We start from the raw sequence: 23146 nt of genomic DNA on the forward strand, positions 1-23146 counted from the left end.
ATCAGTTTCGGGAAGTACTGTATTCCAAGAAAATATAAAATCCACAAATCCTGCATCTGTGGTAGTTGTTCAACATGGACCATGTGGGATGAATCTCTCCAATCTCTTGGTGCCCTCATACCAGGCCCCTGCAAACACCAAATCCCGAAGCTCGATTTGGTGAGCCGCAATTCTTTGTGAGACCAATAGGAGGCCAAGGACTTGGTTATCTAGAGTGGTAGTATTAAGCCACTTTATTCCTAACTAATGAGCGGCGAAGTGCTAGGTCTGCCAGCGCTTGAATCAGACCTGCATCTACACGGGCTCCAGGCAAGATTAACAGCCATGGCAGCTTTAGCCATTGCAGGGCAAACCTAATATCTATAAGGCCTTGCTGAGCGATATTATTTCTCATGCCACTATGGCTGAGAAGATATCGATCCAGAATGTTTTCCACGGTTTGTCACGCAACGATAATTCAAAAATCTTCTCTAGCTAACTCATCTATAGAATCATTCCACAGAATCACTGGATGCATTTCCAGAGCTTCTCGCTGCATAGTCTTCCAAGAAGCATCATGTTCTAATGCCAAGCTTAAGTATCTCATTGAGTCACATGTTCCTCACCCTGCTGGATTGAACAAGCAGCTAGACTCGATAAAATATCAAATCGACTGGAGCTCGTACCCTTTTGAGACTCCTGTTTTCCAAACTATTACACCACCTTCCAATTAAGAAGTGCACTTGCAGTCATCGTGAACCAGATCGCCTCCTTCACTTTGAAATTTCCTGGCCCATCTATGAGCAGCGATGATGACCATTACTGCCACCAAATATATCAAAGGCCTCTCAGTTGGAAATGATTTGAACGAAATACATACTACTTCCAAGTTATTCACCTTGATCACACGACCACCCCCCTGGTCAATCGAGAATGAGGTTGAAAAAGAACTCCGCCAAATCTGCTGATGTCAGCATCCGGTCCGATCCGGGACGCGTCTGAGATAGAAGCTGTCCGCCGCGAAGTTACATACAATCTGAATCCGGCAATTCAGATCTGTGGGGTTGCAGTTCCAATTTCCTAGGGACCTGTGCTGTCAGGCGTGGTAGATCTGGCATTTTCCCCCTTGCTTGCGACCCCTGACCTTTTCACATTCATGTTTCGGCGCGACATTTACATTGAAATTGTGGAAAGGAGTATCCCTTGCAACCAATCATAAACACAAGCTCTTCCCAGGCACCACAGTCTTTCGATCTGAAGATTCCGGTACCCCACGGGTCGCATAAGACGCCACCATGTGGATTCTCTCGTTCTGGATTTTCCCCGTCATATCTGGGTGCATGTGGATAGGTAAGGGGAAATACACGAGGGATTGAGCTTACTTTACTAACAGCCTTGTAGCTACACTAGTAGCCATGCTGTCCACCTGGGCGGCGGACGGGAAGCCAATATATACCACCATGAGCGAAGGGCTCACCATTCCGTAAGTCTCAACAATGAACCTCCCGACAACATAGACTGAGTCAATTGAACAACCAGTTACATTTCCCATATCGGAGCCGAGGGACTCAAACCGCTGTTCATTGCAGGCAGTGTAGTAACAGTCGTATTCATGGATCTCGGTCTCCTCTCTGAACGATGGCTTCGCCATGCCGGCCAACTTGCCAGAAACAAAGGGAGGTTCGACAAGACCTGTGCCGTTGGGTCCATTCTTTTCTCAATCGCCGGGGCTTTAGGTCTCATTCTCCTATCCATCTTCGACACAAAGAACCACAATAACCTCCACAATGGGTTTTTGGGTATGTTCATAGCGAGCTACGTGGTTTGCGCCATCCTGGTGTGTCTGGAATACATCCAAATCGGCCGATTCTACCACCCACAAGCCCGCATCTTAATAGTCAGCTTCGCGATCAAAGCTCTTTTCGTTATCTGCGAACTCGGTGTCGCAATTGCATTTGGCGTCTGCATGAAATCTGGAAATAAGAAGAACGCAGCAGCTGTTTGTGAATGGGGTAAGATTGCAGCCCTGTTTGGTTGTAGGAAAAGACGCTAACTCGAACAGTGGCCGCCCTTATATTCGCATTCTTTGTCTTTTCATTTGTCATTGATCTCCTACCGTCTGTTCGTACTAAGAGACACGTTCCTCAGGGTGAAAAGTATGCTGGGCGAGCCGCGGCGGATCGTCCAGTTGACTTTTAGGTAGCCCAATCTGATCTAACATTTCATAATTAATCCATATATACCCGTGGAAGTGAGAATAGCCTTTGCCAATAAGAGACCAGTTTTGGACTTTGGCCACATGTGGTGATATCATCCATTCTGGGGGAAAAGGGTAGAAAACCCCGAGCCTCTCGCAAAACAACTCCGAACAATTCATTCACTGATTTCAAGAGAATGATCAATTAAAAACTGATTCTCAAAATGGGTTTCTTCAAACATCCCTGTGGTGCAATCTCAACAATTGCCCATATCATCCAATGCATTAGTTCATTGATCGTCCTCGGGATCACAGCCTGGGCAGTCCGCGGGACCAAAACCCTTACAGTGATCTTCTCCTTGGTGGTGGTACATCACTCCAACCAGATCTTAATATCTTAATATTGTAGAAATTCTAAAATCTTGACAGGCGGTCCTGACTCCAATCCTCTACGGCATAACACTAAGCATCAGCTGCATTACCAGACGTCGCAGATGGCACGTTCTCCCTCTGCTGGTGATCGACGCCACAATTTCCTACCTGTAAGCATGACAATATACGTTTATACTGAACATACTCATCTCCTCCCTAGCTGGCTCACTGCATTCATCTTCCTGTCTCTAAATTTCAACCACGTCAGCTGCAGTGTCCACCTCTGGAACAGACAGACGGTATGTAGCCGGAAGTATTCGGCCGAGGCATTCAGTTTCATTGCATTGTAAGTGCCATTCTTTTGGATACAATGCATCCATTGGCTGATTGCATCGCAGCTTTGCTACACTCATGGCTCTGGCATTCGAGGTTTTGTATACTTACCTCCCGAAGAACGATACCCCAGTGCGGGAGAAGCAAAATGGGGTGACACACTTGGAGGATAACCTCCGGGGTGCCGGGGTGATGAGTCCTTGAACAGAAAGTGCCTGCGAATGCTTCATAGCGATGTTCTCCAAGGCGTAAAATCCTTCAATTATATAAAGATTGGCAATGCCTATTGGATATGCATATAATACAGTATTGTACAAGTAGTCATTCAAACTCAAGCTTAAGCCCATTCGCCCTTCCTCTCAAATGGCTTCACAAATTCAGTCGCTTCCATAGTCACCTGTAGAGAGGCCATATCAATAGCTGTGATATGAGCTTCGACCATGCAGAAGATATCCAGCTTATCTTTATCTGGGAAATCCTGGGGGATGGTAACCGAGCAGTTCACGCCGAGACTGGTGATGACGCCGGCATACTCTTCGTCCAGATGTCTAGGTTTCATGCGCGGGGTGCGTAGCAGACATGGGAATGTGACGGGAAGGTTGCACTCGGAGAAGTAGAAAGCGCGGAAGAGGAGCATACAAGCCCAGTGCTGTGTGGAGTATTTGTCGAGATTTCTGAGACGTGTGCGCAGGGGCTGGGAGTAGATGAGGTGGGCGTCGATGTCGGATTTGGAGAAGGGGAGGAGAGAGGTGGGAGTGACGGTTGTGTCATTGGTGGTAATTTGAGTAGCGGTCTCTGCTAGATCTGTCTCTACCGGGGCTGTCTGTGTCGAGTCTGTCTCTGCCGGGTCTGTCTGTGCCGATTCTGTTTCCACTATATCGATCTCCGCAGGATCGGGACTATCAACAAGAGCGTCAAACTGACGGCCATGTTCATGCTCGAAACGCAATGCTGCCTCGATCTGGTAATGCGCAATAACATCCGTGTATCGACGCAGCGGACTGGTACTCTTGACGTACGTATCTAAGCCCATGGTGTGGTGCTTAGTTGGGGTCGTGGAAGAGTAGGCCAGCGGCACGCTGAGCTCATAGAAACCCTCACCGCCGAAATTGGCCAAGTTTTTGTTGGTGACCCGTCCGTACTCCGGGTCGTACCAAGTGCCGTCGTAAACAACGGGGATATTGCGTGCGGCACAGAATTGGCCGGAGATGTGCCCTGCCAAATTCATGATCAGGGATACCAAATTGTCCCGCGATTGGTCGCGAACGTCGTATGGATCGTATGAATGCACATTGAGACGGATGATTGGGTCACCGAGATAGTGGCGTCCGGTTGTCGATTGTAAATCGTACGGCGGCATCGGGGCGTCGCCTGACTGGACTGAAACAGAAAGCTCTGGGCTAAGAGGAGTGAGGTCCATGGCGCCGTTCTTTCTACGGGTTTGGCGGAATGCGAGCATGAGTTGACGCATGATGTGGAATCTATCTTTATCCTCGGGCCCCAGGCTTTGCTGGATTGTTTTACCATGTGGTACTGGTGGTTCGGTGAACTCGCCACCTATGGTGAAGGATTTCAGCTGTTCTTCGGAATCGGGGTCGAAGAAGTCGCGCAGTGTTTTGTGAGTGAGATTGATGACATTGTGGATTGTCCCGTTCTTGATCTCACTATCCAAGATCTCTCCTCGAAGATTCATCTTCGCACTGAATGTGAGTACTGGCCGGCCAGCCGCCAAACTAAAATGGGGCTCAGTGAGAGTCTTGGGAAGCATGGGATAAGTGCGTTCCGGGATGTAGGAAGTGAAGAGTCGTGAGGCTGCATACTGGATGATAGGGTTATCATGCTCAATAAAGGCCGTTGGGTTGGCAACGTGGACATGCACCCAGAATGTATTACGAGATCCTGGGATGGGCTCCAGCGAGATACCGTCATCAATTTCTTGCGCGGTCACATCATCGATACAGTAGACTGGCATATCTCCCCAATCCTTTCTCAGGTGTTGCATGGAATCTTGCAACTGATCGACAGTGAGCTTACTGCAAGATTCCTCAATCTCTTCCAACTCCATGTCCCTTGCGAGAGATATGCCATGCCCAGGCAGCATCAGATACTGGTCAAGGGGTAGAAGATTCTCCCAAGGCGCTATGATGCCGATTTCCTGCAACAAAAGACGCGTTGAAGCCTCACTCAGACCAAGTGTATTGTACATCCCCGTGGCACGCATAATATGTGTTGCTGTTGATCTCAAAGTGCCTGACGGCATGACAATAGCAGGGACCGAGTACAGCTGCAGATATTCAACAATCATTTGGTCTTCTGCAGTGAACTTTTCGGTGGGGAGTTCGCGGAACACCAGTGGGTTTCCATCCTGACCGGGCGAATACCTGTTGGAGGATGGACCGACACTGGACATAATAGTCGGTGAACGGAGCCTTCTGCTAAGGCGAATCAACCGCTGTGCTTTAGTGATAAATCGGTGCATGGGGTGGTCTTTGGACCCCGGGGTGTCTTTTCGCATTGTGGCACGAACGCAGTGTTCTTGGTGTTCATGAGTCCAATCGACGACCTGTTTGACAATGTTGGCAATCCGTTTTGGCTGCACAATATACACCCGACTGAACAAGGAGCTGCCATCTTTTTCGATGAGGAAAGCATGTCGGCGAACAGCTTGATGAACAGCAAACATATTCACGCTATTCAACTCAGATTCCTCAATGCCAAGGGCAGTCGTTGTCAATTTTTCAAGGCTCAAACAGAGAACTTCGGTATCGTCTGCCACCTTATCATGAAGATTATCCAGTATCTGGGAATGTTCTCTATAGAATTTCAAGATATGGGTCTTGAAGTTGCCCATCATCTTCAAAAGAGGAGCACCCAGTGGCCTCGGAAGACCTCCCTCGGGGGCCAGCTGAATATCTTGGCTTGCGACAGCCTCGCCATCCGGGAACCATGGTGTGAGAGGCTCGACAAGTTCAGTAGGTGCAAATCCTTTGATAACGTAGTCGAGCTCCGCGTTGGAGCAAATGCGCCAGTTCCCGTTGCCATTGTAGAACTGTTTCTGTTTGTGAATAGACCGCACGTAAATTCCGTAATTGAACACTCCGTCTGCGTTCAACCGGGCGATTAAGTCGCCCTGCTCGAGGTGTTCACCTTCAAATTCATCTTTATCCATAGGCTCCTGGTTCCTGTTTGGGTCACCCCAAGCATCGACTGTGTCACGGCCATTAGGCATTGTGCCAATGGATTTACCTGGCAATTCCAATGGCCGATGCTTGGAGTCGGATCGGCGCACCGGATCCAAATCATTGGGGTTTGTATCCTGCCATTTCCGTAGATATGTTCGAATGTCTCCATGCAATTCGAATTGGGACCTGAGAAGGATATTGCCATCGATGGGAACTCTCGGGGGCTCGTCTAGCTCGGATGTTTCCTGTTGAGATAACACGAAGATTAGCTGTGAATATCAACCTCTTGCTTAGTATAGCATACCTCATTATAGGCTGGAACGGTTCCAGTTGACTGCAATGTTCTCGTGGTAGACAAAAAGCGTCGCCCCCCAGACAACACCGGAAGGTGAGTGGCGGACGCGGTCGACGTACATCCCGTGCGGTTTTGTCGCCATGTGCAGAGCACAGGTGACCAGTTTGCACCAGTCAGCTTCTGCAAAGCCCTTATTCTTGTAAGTGCCATTGCCAGAGCTTGCGCAGAATGAATACGCTGGTGGCTCGAAAACTAAGTATATTCTGCCTGCAATTGCTATACCGCCCTCGGCGGTATAAAATTGTCCCGTGATTTTGGAGTTCATTTTGACCAATCACATCGCAGCACAGAAGTATAATAGATGCCGTTTATATGGGGAGGACCTCATTTCTTTTATGAACACTGGGTAGATAGTCTCATATCCTTATATTTAGATGGAGTTATAGCTAAAAAGCCTTCCCCAATACGATATCAATCACCGAGGAGTCATAAAGCTATAAGACATCGATATTACCCGGTATCACGCTCTCCCTCTAAGTCATAAAATATAACCGTATAAATTCACAAATAGATCATACATAGTCCATAGTCTCCGAGAAGAGCTAGTAGCACCACTTCGCCTTTTGTGGGTAGTTCTAGTCTGCAATGGAAAATCATGCTGTTTCCTGTCATAATACCATGGATTCCCAAAACAATGATAACTAGTAGAACGTTGTAGGTATCCCCAGTACACCTTCAAGCCACTGGTCATCTCCCAAATCCATTGACTGCATCCAAGTCATCTGGTCTAGATCTGGAATATGGTGATTGTGATAGGTTGTCTCAGAGTTGGCACTCCCGCACGGCCTAGTCTCCACGTCTTGTAACGGAGAAGCCATGGTCCATCGAGCTTCAGCCCAGAGCCGACATTTGGTTAAAAGCTTGGATAAAAGCTTGAGCAAATGATCATCGCATTGGAGTTCTGGCTCCTTGCTGCTTTGATCGAGCTTCTGAGCCATACATTCCATCGTCGATGTTAAGTCAACTGTGCTCCGCACCGCTTCGCAATCCCATTCCGGGTCTTTGAGTGTTGATAGATATTTCAAAAGCGTAACACTCAGAATCATCTGTGACCAAAGGTGAAAGGGTTGTCCAACAAGCTTCGAGAAAGGAATTCTGTAAAACTCGTCCAGCCACGACTTGATATTCTCAACCGACTGCCACAAGCACTCGAGGCGCTGGAAGTCCAATAACGTCCCACCGTCCGCGATCCGTCCAGTTTGACCTAGAGCAAGCGAGTCTCGACTTATGGAATAACCCAGCTGATTTATATATAATCCAACATATTGAGCGTGTGTGTTGAGGATGTCTGCATGGTAAACCTGGGTTGGCCCCAGGTGAAGGCATCAGCAACCACAGCGGGGATAATATGCCAAGTTATCCGCCCGAGAAACTGCTTACCTATATGTTGGAGATCCGGGGGAAATGAAGATCTTAGCTCATGTAGCTGCACTCGTAAAGTCTTAAGATACAAGAAGCGAGGACCTGAGGCTGCTACAGAAGCTGTTCCTGTACGAGCGTAATCCGTTTCCTCCTGTTGCCGAACACAATCCGCTCTTTGTTTTAACAGCTGCAAGCGTACTTGAAAGACAAATAACTCATCCGCGGGGCATGACTTGCTTAGTGTGATGGCTGAAAGCGCCTCCTCCATCTGAGGTGTCCATCGTATAGCATCTTGACGTCCAAGGTGTGACGAAACACTGGGGATAGTTATAGCATGTTAGAATGTGTTGGCCCTAAGAGAATTACCAGGGCTACACGCACTTGGAGCTCAAAACGAAACAAGCTAGCAATGCCCTCTGCTTTTCCAAAAATTCGTCGGGCATTTGATCGTCAGGGCTCTGAGTAATGTCGTCATCCCGCCCCTGGGTAATAGACATCATGACTTGCACGTCTGGTGATGATGGCTTGAACAACCGCAGGTCATATACTAGTGAAATGGCGAGCATCATGAGGCGAGATACGAGGTCTGCTCTGCCCAGAAAAGCGTCGGTACTCCATGCTAGGTAAGTTAGTAATCCAAGCAGCAAGTCGATATTTGACTGGACTTCGAGCAGAGCAGAGGTGAACAAGACACGCTTTAGCTCCTCAACTTGAGTCAGCCTTTCCTGTGTTGAGAATATAGTAACAGTATAGATAGCTTGAAACAAGAAAGGTCTGTTTTGGCGTAGATACGAGCTTGTCATATCGGGGGTAAGATTGATGAAAGGGAAATATGGCAGCATTCGGGAGCGGAAGAAATCCAGGCGTTCGTCTGCTTGATTTGGCGATGGCACAGAGGAAGGTAGAGAATAATGATGAGACGAAAATAACAGATTTGGATGTGATGATGCTGTGGCGATCGAGTCCGTCAGCCCAGCGCTGGTGTTTACCAGGGTGCCATTCGAGTAAGAGGTGGATGATGAAATGCTGCTTCCGTCAAGGGAGTGAACTGGCTGAAGTGACTGAAGGGTATTGGCAGAAGTCCCCGAAGCCCCCTGGGAAACGAGCGACTGCATTGCAGATAATAAGATCTCCATCTTGTCTTCCAGCCGAGCGATGCGCGTATCGAACTCTTCGGCCATCTGAGAATTACGCCTGCGAACCGACTCGGATGGCTGGCACCCTTTCTTGAGACGGAAACATCTGAGAAAATAATTAGCCGAGTATCATTGAATTACCAGGGTGGTTGTCATTGTGACCTTTCACACTTATCGCCATTTGGGGTACGCACACATCGGCTCTTTGCCTTGTAGCAGTGCGTGCAAGCTTGGCCATAGGTGCTGGATTGGGTGGCCGGTTTTGATCTCTCCATATTGACTGGATAAGTTATGCTAGAAGACAAGTAGGTGGACAGGCTTCCTAGATACTTTATTGTTCGAAGAGAACTCCGCCGGTAACTCCGGAGTTATATCCGTGTCAGACGGAGTTGGGCCCCGAAGTCCGCTGTGTTTTGACTTCAGTTTGCAGCTGTAGCAGAATTGGGGGCAACTGGGCGGGAAGAACTCCGAACAGGGATTTATTTTTATGTGGACCATCCCACCCCATATTAGTATCCCAACTAAGCAATCCGCACAGATGCCGAAGCCTCGAAGTTAGTTGATCAGATGGATGGATTACCTTTAGCTTTGGTTGCAGCTGGCAGTTACCTGTCCAATATTAACATCGATTGTCGGAAATATCTCAAACTACACGAAGGTTGGCATACTTTACAGCAACACACGACTCCGGTGCCGTCCTACAACGGAAACTTGTGTTCTTGTTGGGCTATCACATTCCATGAGTTGTTAAAGTCTCTAACTAGATGTACTCCATGTCTTGGTATGCTGGGCTTGCCTTGAGAGCCAAGATGTCTGGTTTGAACTACTTGACCCCAATGGACTCATATGGCCCGGAATCTTAGTGATGAAGTTCGATTCGGCAATGAGGCTACTGTTTGATTACGGAATTTTTGAATTTAGTTCCCAGGCGACTATAGCATTGGCTCTTGTGAATACAATATGCAGATATCTTTCCACGCGTGGCTCCCGACTCGCATTCGTAACTTGATGCACGATCCGTCAATTGAATCACTAGCACTTTCAGCCGTCATACATTGTTCCCAGAAATTGATCAAATCTGGGATCTACCACAAGGGTCTGTTACGGGTTCTTCCTCATGCAAGTCGATGCGCCGATCTTGCTATGACAGAGCGAATTCACGCCGATTTCAACAATCTGATACACCTTGCAACTGTGTTTCAATATGCAGGTTATGGAAAGTCTCGGAAGTTTAGCCTCTACTTGGCTATGCTGCAGTTGGAAGATCCGGCAAGGGTGCATTCTATGACCTCCGAGATGCTATTACAACACGCCCTGCGCAAGAGTGAACAGACCTCTACACTTGGTACAACTACAGAGGCCGCTGGCAGGATACCACACCAACGCTTTCTCTACCACCACAAGGTGGCAGCACTTCGTGGCTTGCGAATAGTATACAGGCACATGTCTGAGGTTTTTAGAAGGCAGATGATCACATCGCAGATCTACGCAATACACAGAGACGCAGACAATGAGCCAGAAGCTCAATTGGAACAGGCGAACATAAGCAACGATTCCTCCCATGCAAAATGCCTTCGGATCCTCCGTCGGCTAGCATTCACGCATGTGCCTCTTACAATTCTAACTACGGTTCTATGCATAATGTTTCTCGGGGATGGCATGGACCTGCTCCAGTTGATCGCAGTGGGGTATACCTTTCTAGGCTCATGGTTGACATTTATGTATAGTCGGAGATATCGAAGGAAGGCACTTGTTGTTTTAATTCTTTCCTCGGTACCCTTAGGTTACCTATTCAGGAACTTGGGGCTGGGGCCATTCATGCTTCTTTGGACGGAGTATCCGTTTGTGCTCATGGTGCTTTCTACTTTTCCTGTGTTATACTACCAGGGCCTATCTACGGTAGCTCATTGAATCAAAATTGCAACCCGTTGCAACATCGTGTTTATCAGGTAGTTTCAAAGTGAAACTGGGATGATTTGACGTCAAACGATCATGACCGGCCTATATAGGGCCACAATACAATCAAATGCGAGAATGTGTTGGCCAGCCTTTTTTTTAAAAAAAAAGGTACTCAAAATAGGCTGTAAATGATGAATGGTCAAGCAACCCGTAGTCGTGATCTTGGCCTGTAGGATATGTATGCAGGATGTTATTCTCCGGATAACAGTATAAGATCTAACAATCCAGTCTAATCAATGCGAGAGATCATCGGTCTCATTTCTCCTATATTGTATATTACATGTTGTAGAAACAACATCGTCCGCAGACAGTGCCAAGGTACAATAGTCCCCGAGACACGGGTCTCGAACTATTGCAATCCCGGTGAACTCCTCCGAAGCGGCACAAGGGTGTACGGAGATGTCAATGAGTTGACTCGTGCGTTGACACATCCTCTTGGTTCAGCCTATCGGACTGGCTCTTGCACTATACTTCATACCCTGTGCTCCCTTGCTCCGAAAGTACCAATGCCCGAACTCTACAACCTCGTAAACAGACTATTTTCAGCATGAGCGTGTCGATCTGACTTCCCCGCGATCTCCAATTATTTTTCCTCTATCCGAAAAGATTGACGAAGATTGATTAGCGGGGAAGACGTATTCGTGATCGTTTACTCCGTATTCTCCGTGTCCCTTGGGCTCACCTCGGCCCCTCGGAGCGAACTGCATACTTCATATAAGTCAAATAGGATTATGATTATCTATCGATCGAGCCAAAGTCCACAAGTCCACAAGTCCACAAAAGGAAAACTTGACAGGTCGCGAGTATCACTTCCTAGTTGGTTTAAGCGAGGCCAGGGGAAACTTCAGGATTTCAGCATGTCAGGGGTAAATCCCCGCAAGTTTTGGCGGGTTGAAGCCGAAGTGAGTTCCACTTGCTGATCTTTTTTTGTTTCACTTGATCGACTTCTTTTTGTCTCAATTTTTGTGAACGTCAACCAATAATATATTGTGGTTGATTGGGTTAGTGCCACTAACTTCTAACTAGTGAAGCCCCGTTCGTCCAGGAATAACGATTGACTCTCGTGGCACGCCAACACCGAATACTCCGTACATGTTTGGACAAAGTCAAACGCTCAGAGGTGATCTGTCGATCACTGGACAAGGTTATTACCCTCCCACTCAATTCACACTACAGATTCCCCAAGTTTAGCCGATGAACACGGAAATTGCCCGATTGGGACCCCCTACTGCATATCCTGGCCTTGTCTGGCTTGAAAATTAGGTGTCTACAGCAATATACGATGCTTGTACGGAGTATGTATCGAGATCAGCATAAGATAGGCATTCGGCTATGCCAAGTTCAACCCAAGCACAGACACAATTGACTCGGACGACCTGTCCAACACAGGCATGCACAAAGCATCCGAGGTTTTGCTTTTGCCCGTTTCGCTGCCATGTGCGATTTTATCTGCGAAGTGTGAGCATACTCCGCAGCTGCAGCCAAATGCATCCACTCCACCAAGTCCGGTAAGGAACTGTCACAGATTGATGTTCAATTTGTGAGCTCTTCCGGAATAGATAAGCAGGAGCACCTGCTCAATTGAGAATCGCGTGATTTGACCCTGGCCTGGATGGAATGGAGCCCCTAAACAGTGCTTCTGCATAGGATCGCTTGGCTCCGATGGCTTGGTTTCCGTTCCTGTTGGCCCACTCTCCAAGAGGGGTGCAGTCAGTGGCTTGAAGAGTATCCTCCGATTCTAGAGTCTCCCAAGCCGAAGCTATCGAAGTGTTATATAAACTAAAGCCATAGGCCGCGCCGTAAAACTGGTTTTGAGCTTGTGTATCTGTTAGGTCATACCTCCTGACCCTGGATCATCCCGTATTCCTTTCTTTTGTACATTTTTGGAATCATATATATATTATATTTTCTACTTTTCTTTGACAACATGCTCCCAAGCAACAAATGGCGCGCCCTGGCGCTGTCCCTGGCTCTTGTCCCTCGGGCAATGGCAGATATCTGCGCAACACTCAAGGCCGGCGGCATCGATATCGAATACCGTATTTCATCGGCATACAAAACCGATCTGACCGAGTATTGGTCCACAGCATGCGGTGATCTCAAACCAACATGCATTGCAGCTCCATCTAGCGCAGCGGAGATGTCACAAGTTATCAGGAATCTTCACGATGTGGATACACTCTTGTCTGTTCTGTCCTTGAATTAATAGCAATAATGTCGGCTAACCTTAAACAGTGCCATCAAGAGCGGAGGACATAATCCCAACAATGGATTCGCTAGTATTCAGGACGGATTGCTGGTTTCGACTAAGAATCTAGATCAGGTTGACTATAATCCCAAGGATCATACTGCTGTTATCGGTCCTGGTCTTTCATGGGAAGAGGCCCAGAAAGGACTTGAAGGAACTGGTCGGACTATCGTTGGAGGTCGAATGGGAGGAGTTGGAATCGGTGGATATATGCTTGGAGGTATGTGGTTCTGACGTGAGCGCCATCCATATTTATCTCTAAGGATTTATAGGTGGCATGAGTTTTCTGAGCACCCAATACGGCTGGGCTGCGAACAATGTCTTGGACTACGAAGTTGTCCTAGCCAATGGCACTATTGTCCACGCAACCGAAAGCGAAAACTCAGGTGAGTGATAATATACCAACCTTGTAATCGTCGAAACGCTAACACTCGGCAGACCTCTTCCAAAGCTTGAAGGGAGGTGGCAACAACTTCGGAGTTGTTACTGCATACACCATGCAGACACATCCTCAAGACCACAAGGTCTGGGGTGGCAACTATGTTTTCACAGCCGACAAAGCCCCCGAGATTCTCACGGCATTGCGCAATTTCACTGACGAGTATCCTGACGACAAGGCGGCAATAATCGTGACATTTGAGCGCGGTACCTTGGTTGACCTCTGTATCTTGTTCCTCTTCTACGACGGCCCCGAACCGCCCTCTGGAGTCTTCGACGAGTTCACTGCTATTAAACACACCTCAACAGCCAAGACCTTTGACAGCTACTACGACCTACTCAAGAACAACGACTTCTTCATTCTTAAGTAAGACGAACAATTCCTAATCCTTGGATCGCTTGCTAACTATCTATTAGGGGGCAACGCTATAGCATCGCCACCGAGACCACGCCCCTTCCCAACAAAACTGTGGGAACGGCCCCGCTCCAGGATTACTACGATCATTTCCGTGACGTGACCGGGTCCGTACTAGGAGTGGCCGGGGTCATAGGCTCAATTGCCTTCCAGCCCGTACCGAAGACATTCTCCCAGAAGGCCAAGGACCGCGGTGGAGTAAGAACCATTCCCAATGAAAACAAAAAGGGAGATCAGATTACTAACAAACCCTCAGGACCTCCTCGACATTCCCTCCGATCAACCGTACATTATCATTGAACTCGATTTCTCCCATGGTCTATCCATCGATGACAGCAAGATCGATGCAGCCACTGTCGAACTCTACCAGGGAATAGGCAACCTGGTGCAGAAGAACATCGATAAGGGCCTTCTTCCCGACGTGTATCGACCATTGTTTATGAATGACGCATACTACCGCCAGGATTACTGGGGACGCATTAGCCCCGAGTCCAAGGCGCTTGCTCTGAAGACGAGAAAGGCATATGATCCCCAAGGGTTCTTCCAGAAGCGGACCAGTGGAGGCTGGAGGCTAGGCTAAACTTCAAGGACGGTCCAGGCATTGGATATATTTATCTCGCCTATAATTGTATTTACGAAGATTTAATCAATTGTTTTTAATTATGACTCGACAGGACAGTGTTGGGAAGTAGATGCGTCAGCGATCCGCCCATTATATATTTTGTAGTATGGACTTCCCGTAACTACAGTACCTACCAAGCGACCCCAATCGGAAAAATAAACACCCTTGCTGATAATTGAGCCTAGATTCAATACCCTGAAACATGATCTACTGTGCATTTCCCACCCCAGTCAATAATTAGATCAAAAGTAAGCGCCTGCTTCAGATTTGCAGACGCCCAGGGAACGAGTGGCTGAGAGCGACCCGCGGGGAGTTAGGGTTTCCCCTCCAAGCGCCAGGGTGGATTCGTCAATCGGATCTATTTTTTATATTATAATATTATTGTAAGCATTCTTCCAATCGTATGTCACCTTTAGCAAAGAGCTATGAGCTCCCGTACTATCTTAAGCTACCATTCATGCCGATCGCTGTACACGGCAGAGAGCTCAATGAAAGCCAACTCATCCAATTGAGTATGGCGCTTCTCCAACCTGTAACACACAAAGACATAGCCCGGCTTGGGGGAGAGTCTAGATTCAATGCTAATTTAATTTGGTCTAGACTTCGGGCAATTGATGTCATTGAGAGACCTTTGTTGATATCTATATAAAGAGCCGGACTAGTCTGGTCTTCAATCTCACAATCAGCTTCACTTTCTTTCAGACACTCCCTTTGTTCTTAGTTATTTTCTACATTCTTCTAGTCTTTCTTCTAGTCTTCAAAGCCTTTCATTCCATATATATCTACCGCATCATTGCTTGAATACTATCCTCGACTCTCGATACATCGGCACATACACAACGAGCCCGGCTAGTCGACCCTCCATACCCATTCATTACTCCAATCCAGTCTATTCCAAAATGTCTCCCCGTTATGGTGCCCTCGGCGCAACCTTCCAACTATCCCGCCTCTTCCAAGTCTGCTCCCTAATCGCCATAATCGGCATGACGGCCAAGTTCATCAGCGTGATAATAAACAGCAATGCCACACCCCCAAACATCCTAATTGGAACAATCAGCGTGGTAAGTTCCAAGTCTCCTCCAATACACGGCTGCATACTTCCTTCATGCCATCATCCCCTTATCAAAAATCCTCAATCCCACTAACAATTCCAACCACAGACCTGCATCGCAGCAATCTACTGCATCATCACCGCAATCCTGTACACAGACGACATCCTCCCATTCCTACCCTGCGCAGTGCTCGACACTTTGCTACTAATCGCACTGATTGTCGTCGCCGTCATCGTCGGCAAGCCCCTCTCGTACTTGAAATGTACAACGCTGGCGGAGCTGGGCGATAAGGATGCTACAGCGTATGCGTTTGCATCGAGGCTTTCGAGTTATATTGCTAGTGTTAGTGGGAAGATTGACTATGTTTCGTGGATCGGGGCTTCGAAAGCGATTTGTATTGAGACGAAGGCTATTTGGGGGTTGAGTATTGCACTTTGGTGAGTTCTGATTCTGGCTTTTGGTTTTTATTTTGAGGTTTTGCTGACTTTTAGCGTTTAGTATTCTCTTTTTCTTCTCCGCTATTTGCAATGTCTGTTTGTGGTTGCAGAAGAAGAAGGCTCTTGCTGTGAAGAGTTTGGAGTAATGGATCGGCTGGTTTATGAGGTTATATGATTGGAAAAAGATATATAGGGATCTGGGAAGGTTATGTGGTGGACGGGTTGGATTAAATGCTTTTTATGTCTTTCTTTATGATGATTTGTATAGCACATGCATTAATAATCCATTTCAGATGAAACCAAATCAAATCAAGATCCATAAAGTATATCCAACATAAAAAGAAGCATTCAATTGAATAACCTCTACCCCGAACTCACAGGCGGAATAATAGCCACCTCACTCCCAGCCTGGATGACAGTCTCCGCATCCTCCTCGATATCAACATACTCCCCGTTCAGACTAACACCACAGGTAGACAGGACCTTGGGAGCAATGCCGGGGTATCGTTGCTCGAGTTCGCCAAACAGAGCGGATAGTTTCAGGGGCGCGGGGAGCGATTCTGTGTTTTTGGATGCGTATTGGGATGCTGTTGCGAAATAGTGGATTGTGAATGTTTCCGGCATGATGGGTGTGAGGACTGAAGAGAAGAGAATTGGCTGGAAGGAGGGAAGAGGTTGAAAGTTGAAAGTGTATGTTGTAGGTCTGGAGGTATAAGAGGAAGTTCGATAAGAGATTAGATGACCAATAGAATTGCCCAATGCGGGGTAAATAGACGGTTGTATATAAGAGCATATGTATAAGTTATATGAGCATATAAGGGTTGTATACTTCAATCTATAAAGGTCTATAATCGTATAAGTAACAGTATCTAGCTGGGAATTCAGTCTATGTAGTTCACACTACTTCAAACTATCTACTTAGCAAGTTCGCGGAATGCCCTCGCCATATCAGCCTTCAAATCCTCCCAGTTCTCCAACCCAATACTAATCCTCAACAACTTCCGATCAACCGTCGCATCCGTCATAGTCCTCCACTCAATAAGCGTCTCAACACCACCTAGACTAGTAGCATGCTGGAAGAAATGCAATTTACTCGGCAACTCCCGAGCGAAGCGCATCTCCTTCATAATAATCGAGAAAACAGGCCCGAACCCATTAGGCATCTGCTTCTTCAACCAGTCACCCTCAACCTTCTGCAGACTAGCATGAAGGACCTCACCAAGAACAGCCTGCACAGCCGCCTCGTCACTGTCAGGCGCGGGGTTAGGCGCATGCAGAGCAGCATCAAGCCAGGAAATGAGATGGGCGGCATTCTCACTCTGGCGCTGGACGCGAATCTCGAGTGTACGCAGACTGCGGACACCGAGCCAGCCCTCCATGCTACCCATGACGGTTCCGATGAAGAGACGGTCGGATTTCAGTTGCGCGGCCCAGTCGTCGCGGTTTGTAGCGAGGACACCGCACAGCATATCGCTGTGGCCGCCGAAGTACTTGGTGCCTGAGTGCATGATAATATCTGCGCCGAACTGGAATGGCTCTTGCAGGCCTGGTGGGGCGAAGGTGCTGTCGACGATAAGGTATGCGCCGCGGGCGTGGGCTTTGGCGGCGTAGGAGGCGATGTCGAAGGCGGTGCCTTGTGGGTTGACGGGTGTTTCAAGGAGGATTACATCTCCTTTTTCGAGTTGGTCGGGAGAGCAGTCGAGGGGGAGCTTTTGCAGGCCTGTTAGGCGGGTGAAGAGGGCGATGACGCCATGACAGCCGTGGTAACCATCGCCGACGGAGATGCGGCGGGGGTTGAGGAGGGTAAGGGCGCCGTGCAGGGCTGATAGGCCGGAGGAATAGCTTATAACTTGACCGTGGAGGAGAGAGGAGAGGATTGTCTCGAAACGGGTAGGATTGGGTGCGGACATGCGCGAGTAGATATGGGAGGTTGCATCAAAGTCGGACTACATTGGATATGTGTTAGGCTATGGGGCATAGAACGTTGAGGCAAGATGCGTACAGGGGTGGCATCAGCAGCCGGGACTAGCTGGGTTGGATCATTGGAATAACGAAATGTAGTAGAGAGATGCATAGGAGGAGCGACATCCTTAACAAGGTTCAAGGCATCATCGGCATGCAGGGAGCGCGTGGAGGCGCCAATGGCTTCGCTAGAATGAGACATGATAAAGAATGCTATGTTTGGTTCTTGAATTGTATGCACAGAAAGGGCCCATCAAGCAAGTTATAATACACCAGAAAATGCGGGATCCGGTCTCGGGAGGGGGGAAGTGGGGGAAGGGAGGCACGTAATGAGTCAGGTCACGTGCCATCAAATCAAGAGAAAGGGATTTATCGACGGATGGAGCCCATGCGAGATGGTTCTCGCACTGATCCAGGAAGAGCTGCCTTGAAGCTTGCGCGTGCTATCGGACAAAGTTAGTGAGAGAGCAGCACAAGATAGACAGGTATAAACTCACAAGCCTCTGTATCGAAGGTAACGGTGAGATCGTCGTGTTCGATGGGATACTCGGGCATGTCAAGGCACACAAAGTTGGAAGCTGGATTATCATCCTTCTTAGGCAGTGCGAATTTGGCATCTACCATACGAATGCCGAACTTGCCGGACCGGCCAAAGGACTCCATGATATCAGTGCCCTTCAGAACAAAGTTCATACATGTGCCATGTTGGAAGTCCCCGAAGAAAGCAAGCATTTGAACGACCTTTTCTTGTCGAACGATCTGAACGCGTGCCAGGGCAGCTTCCCATTTCTTGTAAATGGGCACCATACTCCGTCGGCGGGAGATGGTGAATGATGTAGCCATACTAGTTTGGTCAGCAAGATCTCCACTAGAAGGCTAGATATGATAGACCCACCCATCGTAAAGCACCTGGAACCCAGTAACAGCTGCCTCGAAGGCATGAAGATCTACAATGGGATTAGCAAAGCCAACAAAATGTTCCAAGTAGACATACCCTGCATAGTAGGGAACTCCAGTCGGCGGACCATAGGCTTCGCTGTAAGCTTCTCAAGGAAGCCGGTTAATTGTCCTGCCAGTTCAGGGCGAATTAGGTTATCCGCCAGCGAAAGGGTCAAATCCTGCTGCGCGGAGCGGAACAAGCTCATGCTCGTCTTGCTCTGGACATCCAATCCAATTTTCAATTCACCGGGTCCTAGACAAAATTAGCATCCCGTTTCTGTGCGAGGAGAAAGAGAAACCCCACCTAAGTTGATGCGATCTGTGACAGAGCCCCATTCAGTGGCAATAAAGGCCCTCAAATGTTCCGATAGAATAGTCGGACCATAACCATGTTCGACGTAAGCATGCTCCTGATCAATAACGGAAACGCTTCCAGCAGGGAACTGGAGGTATTTGACCGCGGGCTGGCCGGTAAATGGATCTTCGGGCTGCTCAATGCAATAAGACTGGATGGCGAATTCGGGCGACTTGATCTCTCCCTCCCGTGGAATCATGCCGAGCAGGATGGAGTGGATTTTCGTACGCTCGGCAGGCTCGTGGAAAGTCATCAACATGGATCTCGTACGGCCGTCCTCGGTCACTTTGAGAAGAAGAGCGGGAGCACCGTCCTCTCCTCGCAAGAGACCAAATACTATCGGTGACCCGTTGCCCAAAATATGGCGAATGCTGCTCAAAGTCTTGACCTTCGGGCTAGTCAGGATAGCTAGTCGGAATCCCCGATGCGCATTGCGAGTACCAGTGCCTTCTGTCACGGTGACAGATCGCTCAAACAAACGGAGTCGGCATCTTTCTGTGGGGTCTGAAGGGAATGCCTTTGGTGTGCCCGGATCCATATATTGGAAAACCTTGAGAGTATTCTCAAATACCACAGTCTCGCCTGCCTCCGGATGGAGACTGTTCTCCGATTTCTGGGTGTATTTGACGATATTCCAAAGGGTCTTGAAATCCTCTTCCTTGAACATAACGTCCAACTCGAATCCTCGGGGAAGCTTGACTCGCATAGAATGGGAGCGGACTTGCCAATCCACATCCTCCCAAGTCGGTCCCTGCTTGCGGTCGGACTGAATCAAAATGTTGAGAAGTTGACTTTGGCTAGTGATTGCCGCAAAAACATACCAATCCGCTCGTTCGCGAAGGATGGTCAATGCGCAGGGCATGGCATATTGCTGTTGCCCATCATCATCATTGGAGCTGACGCAGACCTGTACGAACATGCTACCATAGGTGAAGTACCGACTTGTGTCGGCCAAAGGCATCATGTGGACCAAACTTGGTATCTTGCCCGCGTTATCTACCAACATTGATCTCGTTGCCGCACCAGATAAGACTGCTGAGACATCAGGCGCATAGAAAGGGTAACGCAGCCAGATACTAGTATCCAGTTGACTGGGAGAGCCTTCGTCTGAGATAACCGAGGCGAGGATGTTATTTCGTTTGATAGACATGGATAGCGACCGGAGGTGATTGATGAGAGTGTGATGTATACTCAGAAGATCAGCCAACTCCTTGTCCCCGGTGGTACTCGCAACAGCCAGTACGGCGTCAACGCTTTTGGCACCGTATCGAGAGAGTTCATGATGGCTGGGCACAATATTTTCATTAATCCATAATGCCTTTCCAAGATCTACCACGGCCTGTTTGGCGTAAGTAGGTGACAATGTCGAACGAGAACGGGCATATGCTTCCAATCGTGTCTTTCCTCGCAAAAACCACCAGACCGCAGCCCGAATCCATTCTGCTAGCGATGTTTCTACCAATGGCTTAACATCCGATGCTGCGAGTTTAATAGAGCCCTCATATCGTGCATTATACTCTTTGAATTCAGAAAATGCGGTATCGCCAACTTGGTTGGCAATACTTCGAAGAGAGAACTTGGGGGGTTGGGTGCTGCGTGGTGGCTCTTGGCTTTCGCGACTGGGAGGTGACGTCTGGTTTGATGCAGGCAGGTCCTGGGGTGGCGGTTTGGGCTGTGTTGGTGAAACCTTGCCGGGACTACCTGGGATGAGATTCGTGGGCATTCGTGGGTCAATGGGACTGAGATTCGTTGGTGCGCGTTGTGTTGAGGGGCTTGGGGGGTTCCGAATCGAATCGACAATGGACCTCATCGACAGAGAAATTGACGGTGCATGCGGAAGTCCCGCTGTCGGACCTGTTTGGTTGGCCGATTCAGGATTGTAAGCTTTTATCGGCGGGTCCAGGCTGGCAGGGCTGGCAGGGCTGGGAGGGCTGGGGGGAGGTGAGACATCATCGTCTTCGGCTCCGGGAGACAATGTCTCTTCCTCATAGCGATGATGCAATGCGCGACCTTCCTCCGCTTGCATTTTGTCGCGGACGCGTTGTGCGAACGAACTCGCCTCGCTATCGCCACGGAATGACAATCGAGAGCCGCTGTCGCTCAAAGGCAACGCGCTCAGGAAGTCTACATCCTGTGGATTTTGCATCAGCGGGGGTTTCCAGTCCGATCTATTACGCTGAGGCGAGTAAGCCGCCTGTTGGGGTCGCGCATCGTCATCGCCCAGTGATGTGTCAAGTCGGAGATTTGGCAGATGCGATCGCGAAGGGTCCGAGATGGAGGTATTGCCAGACTGGGTTCCCCTGCTGTCCGACCTCTCACGAGCCCGCGAAATCTCAATTGTTGGCGATTCCGTCTCGTCACCTCCTTCACCAATCACTTCTGGGGTTTGCGGGCTGAAACCCACCCGCAGCCCTTTGCCTTTGCGACCACCGGGCTTAACGGAGGGAGGAGTTGGGGGCACTGTAGAAGATTGGTCGGAGAAATTGTAAGGGGCATAGTTCTCACGAGGCAAGGCGGGCGCTGATGTTGGTGCTGGCGCTGCCACTGGCTTGGAGGGAGGGTATCCGGAGATGTCTTGTGAGGAAGGAAAGCGATGGGCAACGTTTTGCGGAATGTGCCTCGGGTCGATAGGCGGGGGAGCTGGGGCGGATTCTGGGGTACGAGAGCTCAGGAAGTCTGCGATTTCTTGATGTTGATGTGGCGCAGCTTTAGTCTTATCTTTGGAGAACAGTTTGGTTTTCCAATGGGTTTTTTTCGCGGGTTTGGCCTGCTCCGCGGGCAGAAAGGAGAACGGGTCATCGGCAGACATGACAAGAAAGAGGGCGAGTAGACACAGTCCACATCGCACTCAATCACACACACACCAAGGATACCAGTCCTCGTGGAATATCCTCTCTCTCTCTTTGGGTTCAAGGGTTGAAGGATCGACAGGGGCTTTAGGTCTGATAAGAATTGAGATCGAATAGCGGGGGAAGGGGAGAGGGGAGAGTCAAAGGAAGAACAAGAGGGAGAGGTGGAGGTTAAGTGTTCAGAGTGAAAGAGTATTGGAGTGTTGGAGTGTCTCAAAATAGTCCCCCAAGTGTCAAGTGTCAAGTGTCAGGATCAAGTGTGAGGAAGGAGGGGTGGCTAATCGAAGCGCCCGTGCTCCAACTATAAAGGAAGATTAGCTCATTTCAAAGTCTGAAAATACCAAACAGAATAATAATAAAAAAAAGCAACTTACATCGGACTCCGTATACGGAGTAGAGATTAAATTGATATTGTAGCTGGACCAGCAGCCTGAGACAGATGGTAAGAAGAAAAGAAGGTACACACACACACACCCGTGGACATCAGGGGGGGGGGAGGCCCTGGAGATACTCCGCAGGTACCAATTGCCGCAGTGGAGACGGGCTTCTGTGGATCTCTGGTTACGGAGGGTAGTACCTAGGTATAGTATGGATAGTTATGGATATTAATAGGGTTAATAATTATATTAATAGGTATCTTAAGAGACATTTAATAAGGGTATTAGGAACACCGTTAATCTATAACATGTGCTCCAATGCCATATCTATACATACATCTACAGTACTCCGTATGCATACCTCAAACACCCATCGAACGCCTTTTTCAAGCCACCAAGGGCTATATATAATCCAATCAGCATAGACAACTCGTCTCATACTGAAACTCCACTAGGCCCAATCGGAACGACAGACCCACCGCTGACGAGTTTTGAGAGCTTTGAAGATCAAAGATATTCCTAAATCACACCATTATGACATTACTGTCATATATAATTCGATGGGTTATCCTTACGA

The 23146-nt window shown here is 48.5% G+C and overlaps 11 protein-coding genes across 11 annotated transcripts; 5 read left to right on the plus strand and 6 right to left on the minus strand.

Moving 5' to 3' along the window:
• Window positions 1-400: 400 nt before the first annotated feature.
• N7455_004031 (uncharacterized protein) lies at window positions 401-713 on the plus strand (the record flags this gene model as incomplete). The annotated part of the gene is made up of 2 exons (XM_040959685.1): window positions 401-437; window positions 490-713. 2 exons carry the CDS (start codon window positions 401-403, stop codon window positions 711-713), a joined length of 261 nt encoding a protein of 86 aa, XP_040809927.1.
• A 561-nt stretch (window positions 714-1274) lies between these two features.
• On the plus strand, window positions 1275-2178 carry N7455_004032 (Frag1/DRAM/Sfk1 family protein; the record flags this gene model as incomplete). Its single annotated transcript, XM_040959615.1, has 4 exons — window positions 1275-1329; window positions 1381-1462; window positions 1519-1991; window positions 2042-2178. 4 exons carry the CDS (start codon window positions 1275-1277, stop codon window positions 2176-2178), a joined length of 747 nt encoding a protein of 248 aa, XP_040809889.1.
• A 222-nt stretch (window positions 2179-2400) lies between these two features.
• On the plus strand, window positions 2401-3085 carry N7455_004033 (MARVEL domain-containing protein; the record flags this gene model as incomplete). The annotated part of the gene is made up of 4 exons (XM_040959616.2): window positions 2401-2544; window positions 2606-2718; window positions 2769-2894; window positions 2947-3085. 4 exons carry the CDS (start codon window positions 2401-2403, stop codon window positions 3083-3085), a joined length of 522 nt encoding a protein of 173 aa, XP_040809951.2.
• Window positions 3086-3218: 133 nt separating this feature from the next.
• On the minus strand, window positions 3219-6500 carry N7455_004034 (exoribonuclease II; the record flags this gene model as incomplete). The annotated part of the gene is made up of 2 exons (XM_065604665.1): window positions 3219-6292; window positions 6386-6500. 2 exons carry the CDS (start codon window positions 6498-6500, stop codon window positions 3219-3221), a joined length of 3189 nt encoding a protein of 1062 aa, XP_065461565.1.
• Window positions 6501-8151: 1651 nt separating this feature from the next.
• On the minus strand, window positions 8152-9191 carry N7455_004035 (uncharacterized protein; the record flags this gene model as incomplete). The annotated part of the gene is made up of 2 exons (XM_040959603.2): window positions 8152-9022; window positions 9088-9191. The coding sequence occupies 2 exons, from the start codon at window positions 9189-9191 to the stop codon at window positions 8152-8154; spliced, it is 975 nt and encodes a 324-aa protein (XP_040809976.2).
• Window positions 9192-12452: 3261 nt separating this feature from the next.
• Window positions 12453-12756, minus strand: N7455_004036 (uncharacterized protein; the record flags this gene model as incomplete). Its single annotated transcript, XM_065604666.1, has 2 exons — window positions 12453-12680; window positions 12715-12756. The coding sequence occupies 2 exons, from the start codon at window positions 12754-12756 to the stop codon at window positions 12453-12455; spliced, it is 270 nt and encodes an 89-aa protein (XP_065461566.1).
• A 46-nt stretch (window positions 12757-12802) lies between these two features.
• N7455_004037 (FAD-binding oxidoreductase) lies at window positions 12803-14556 on the plus strand (the record flags this gene model as incomplete). Its single annotated transcript, XM_040959587.2, has 6 exons — window positions 12803-13059; window positions 13111-13343; window positions 13396-13509; window positions 13562-13928; window positions 13979-14174; window positions 14233-14556. 6 exons carry the CDS (start codon window positions 12803-12805, stop codon window positions 14554-14556), a joined length of 1491 nt encoding a protein of 496 aa, XP_040809877.1.
• Window positions 14557-15497: 941 nt separating this feature from the next.
• Window positions 15498-16358, plus strand: N7455_004038 (uncharacterized protein; the record flags this gene model as incomplete). Its single annotated transcript, XM_065604667.1, has 3 exons — window positions 15498-15659; window positions 15759-16087; window positions 16149-16358. The coding sequence occupies 3 exons, from the start codon at window positions 15498-15500 to the stop codon at window positions 16231-16233; spliced, it is 576 nt and encodes a 191-aa protein (XP_065461567.1). The 3' UTR covers window positions 16234-16358.
• A 92-nt stretch (window positions 16359-16450) lies between these two features.
• On the minus strand, window positions 16451-16711 carry N7455_004039 (MoaD/ThiS family protein; the record flags this gene model as incomplete). Its single annotated transcript, XM_040959662.2, has 1 exon — window positions 16451-16711. One exon carries the CDS (start codon window positions 16709-16711, stop codon window positions 16451-16453), a length of 261 nt encoding a protein of 86 aa, XP_040809905.2.
• A 290-nt stretch (window positions 16712-17001) lies between these two features.
• On the minus strand, window positions 17002-18251 carry N7455_004040 (cystathionine gamma-synthase; the record flags this gene model as incomplete). The annotated part of the gene is made up of 2 exons (XM_040959593.2): window positions 17002-18033; window positions 18090-18251. 2 exons carry the CDS (start codon window positions 18249-18251, stop codon window positions 17002-17004), a joined length of 1194 nt encoding a protein of 397 aa, XP_040809980.1.
• Window positions 18252-18418: 167 nt separating this feature from the next.
• Window positions 18419-22152, minus strand: N7455_004041 (uncharacterized protein; the record flags this gene model as incomplete). Its single annotated transcript, XM_040959654.2, has 5 exons — window positions 18419-18492; window positions 18547-18893; window positions 18945-18996; window positions 19044-19241; window positions 19293-22152. The coding sequence occupies 5 exons, from the start codon at window positions 22150-22152 to the stop codon at window positions 18419-18421; spliced, it is 3531 nt and encodes a 1176-aa protein (XP_040809938.2).
• Between the last annotated feature and the right edge of the window lie 994 nt (window positions 22153-23146).

This window comes from Penicillium solitum (genome assembly GCF_028829755.1).
Source record: "Penicillium solitum strain IBT 25940 chromosome Unknown utg000003l_segment0_segment0, whole genome shotgun sequence".
NCBI classification, from domain to species: Eukaryota; Fungi; Ascomycota; class Eurotiomycetes; order Eurotiales; family Aspergillaceae; genus Penicillium; species Penicillium solitum.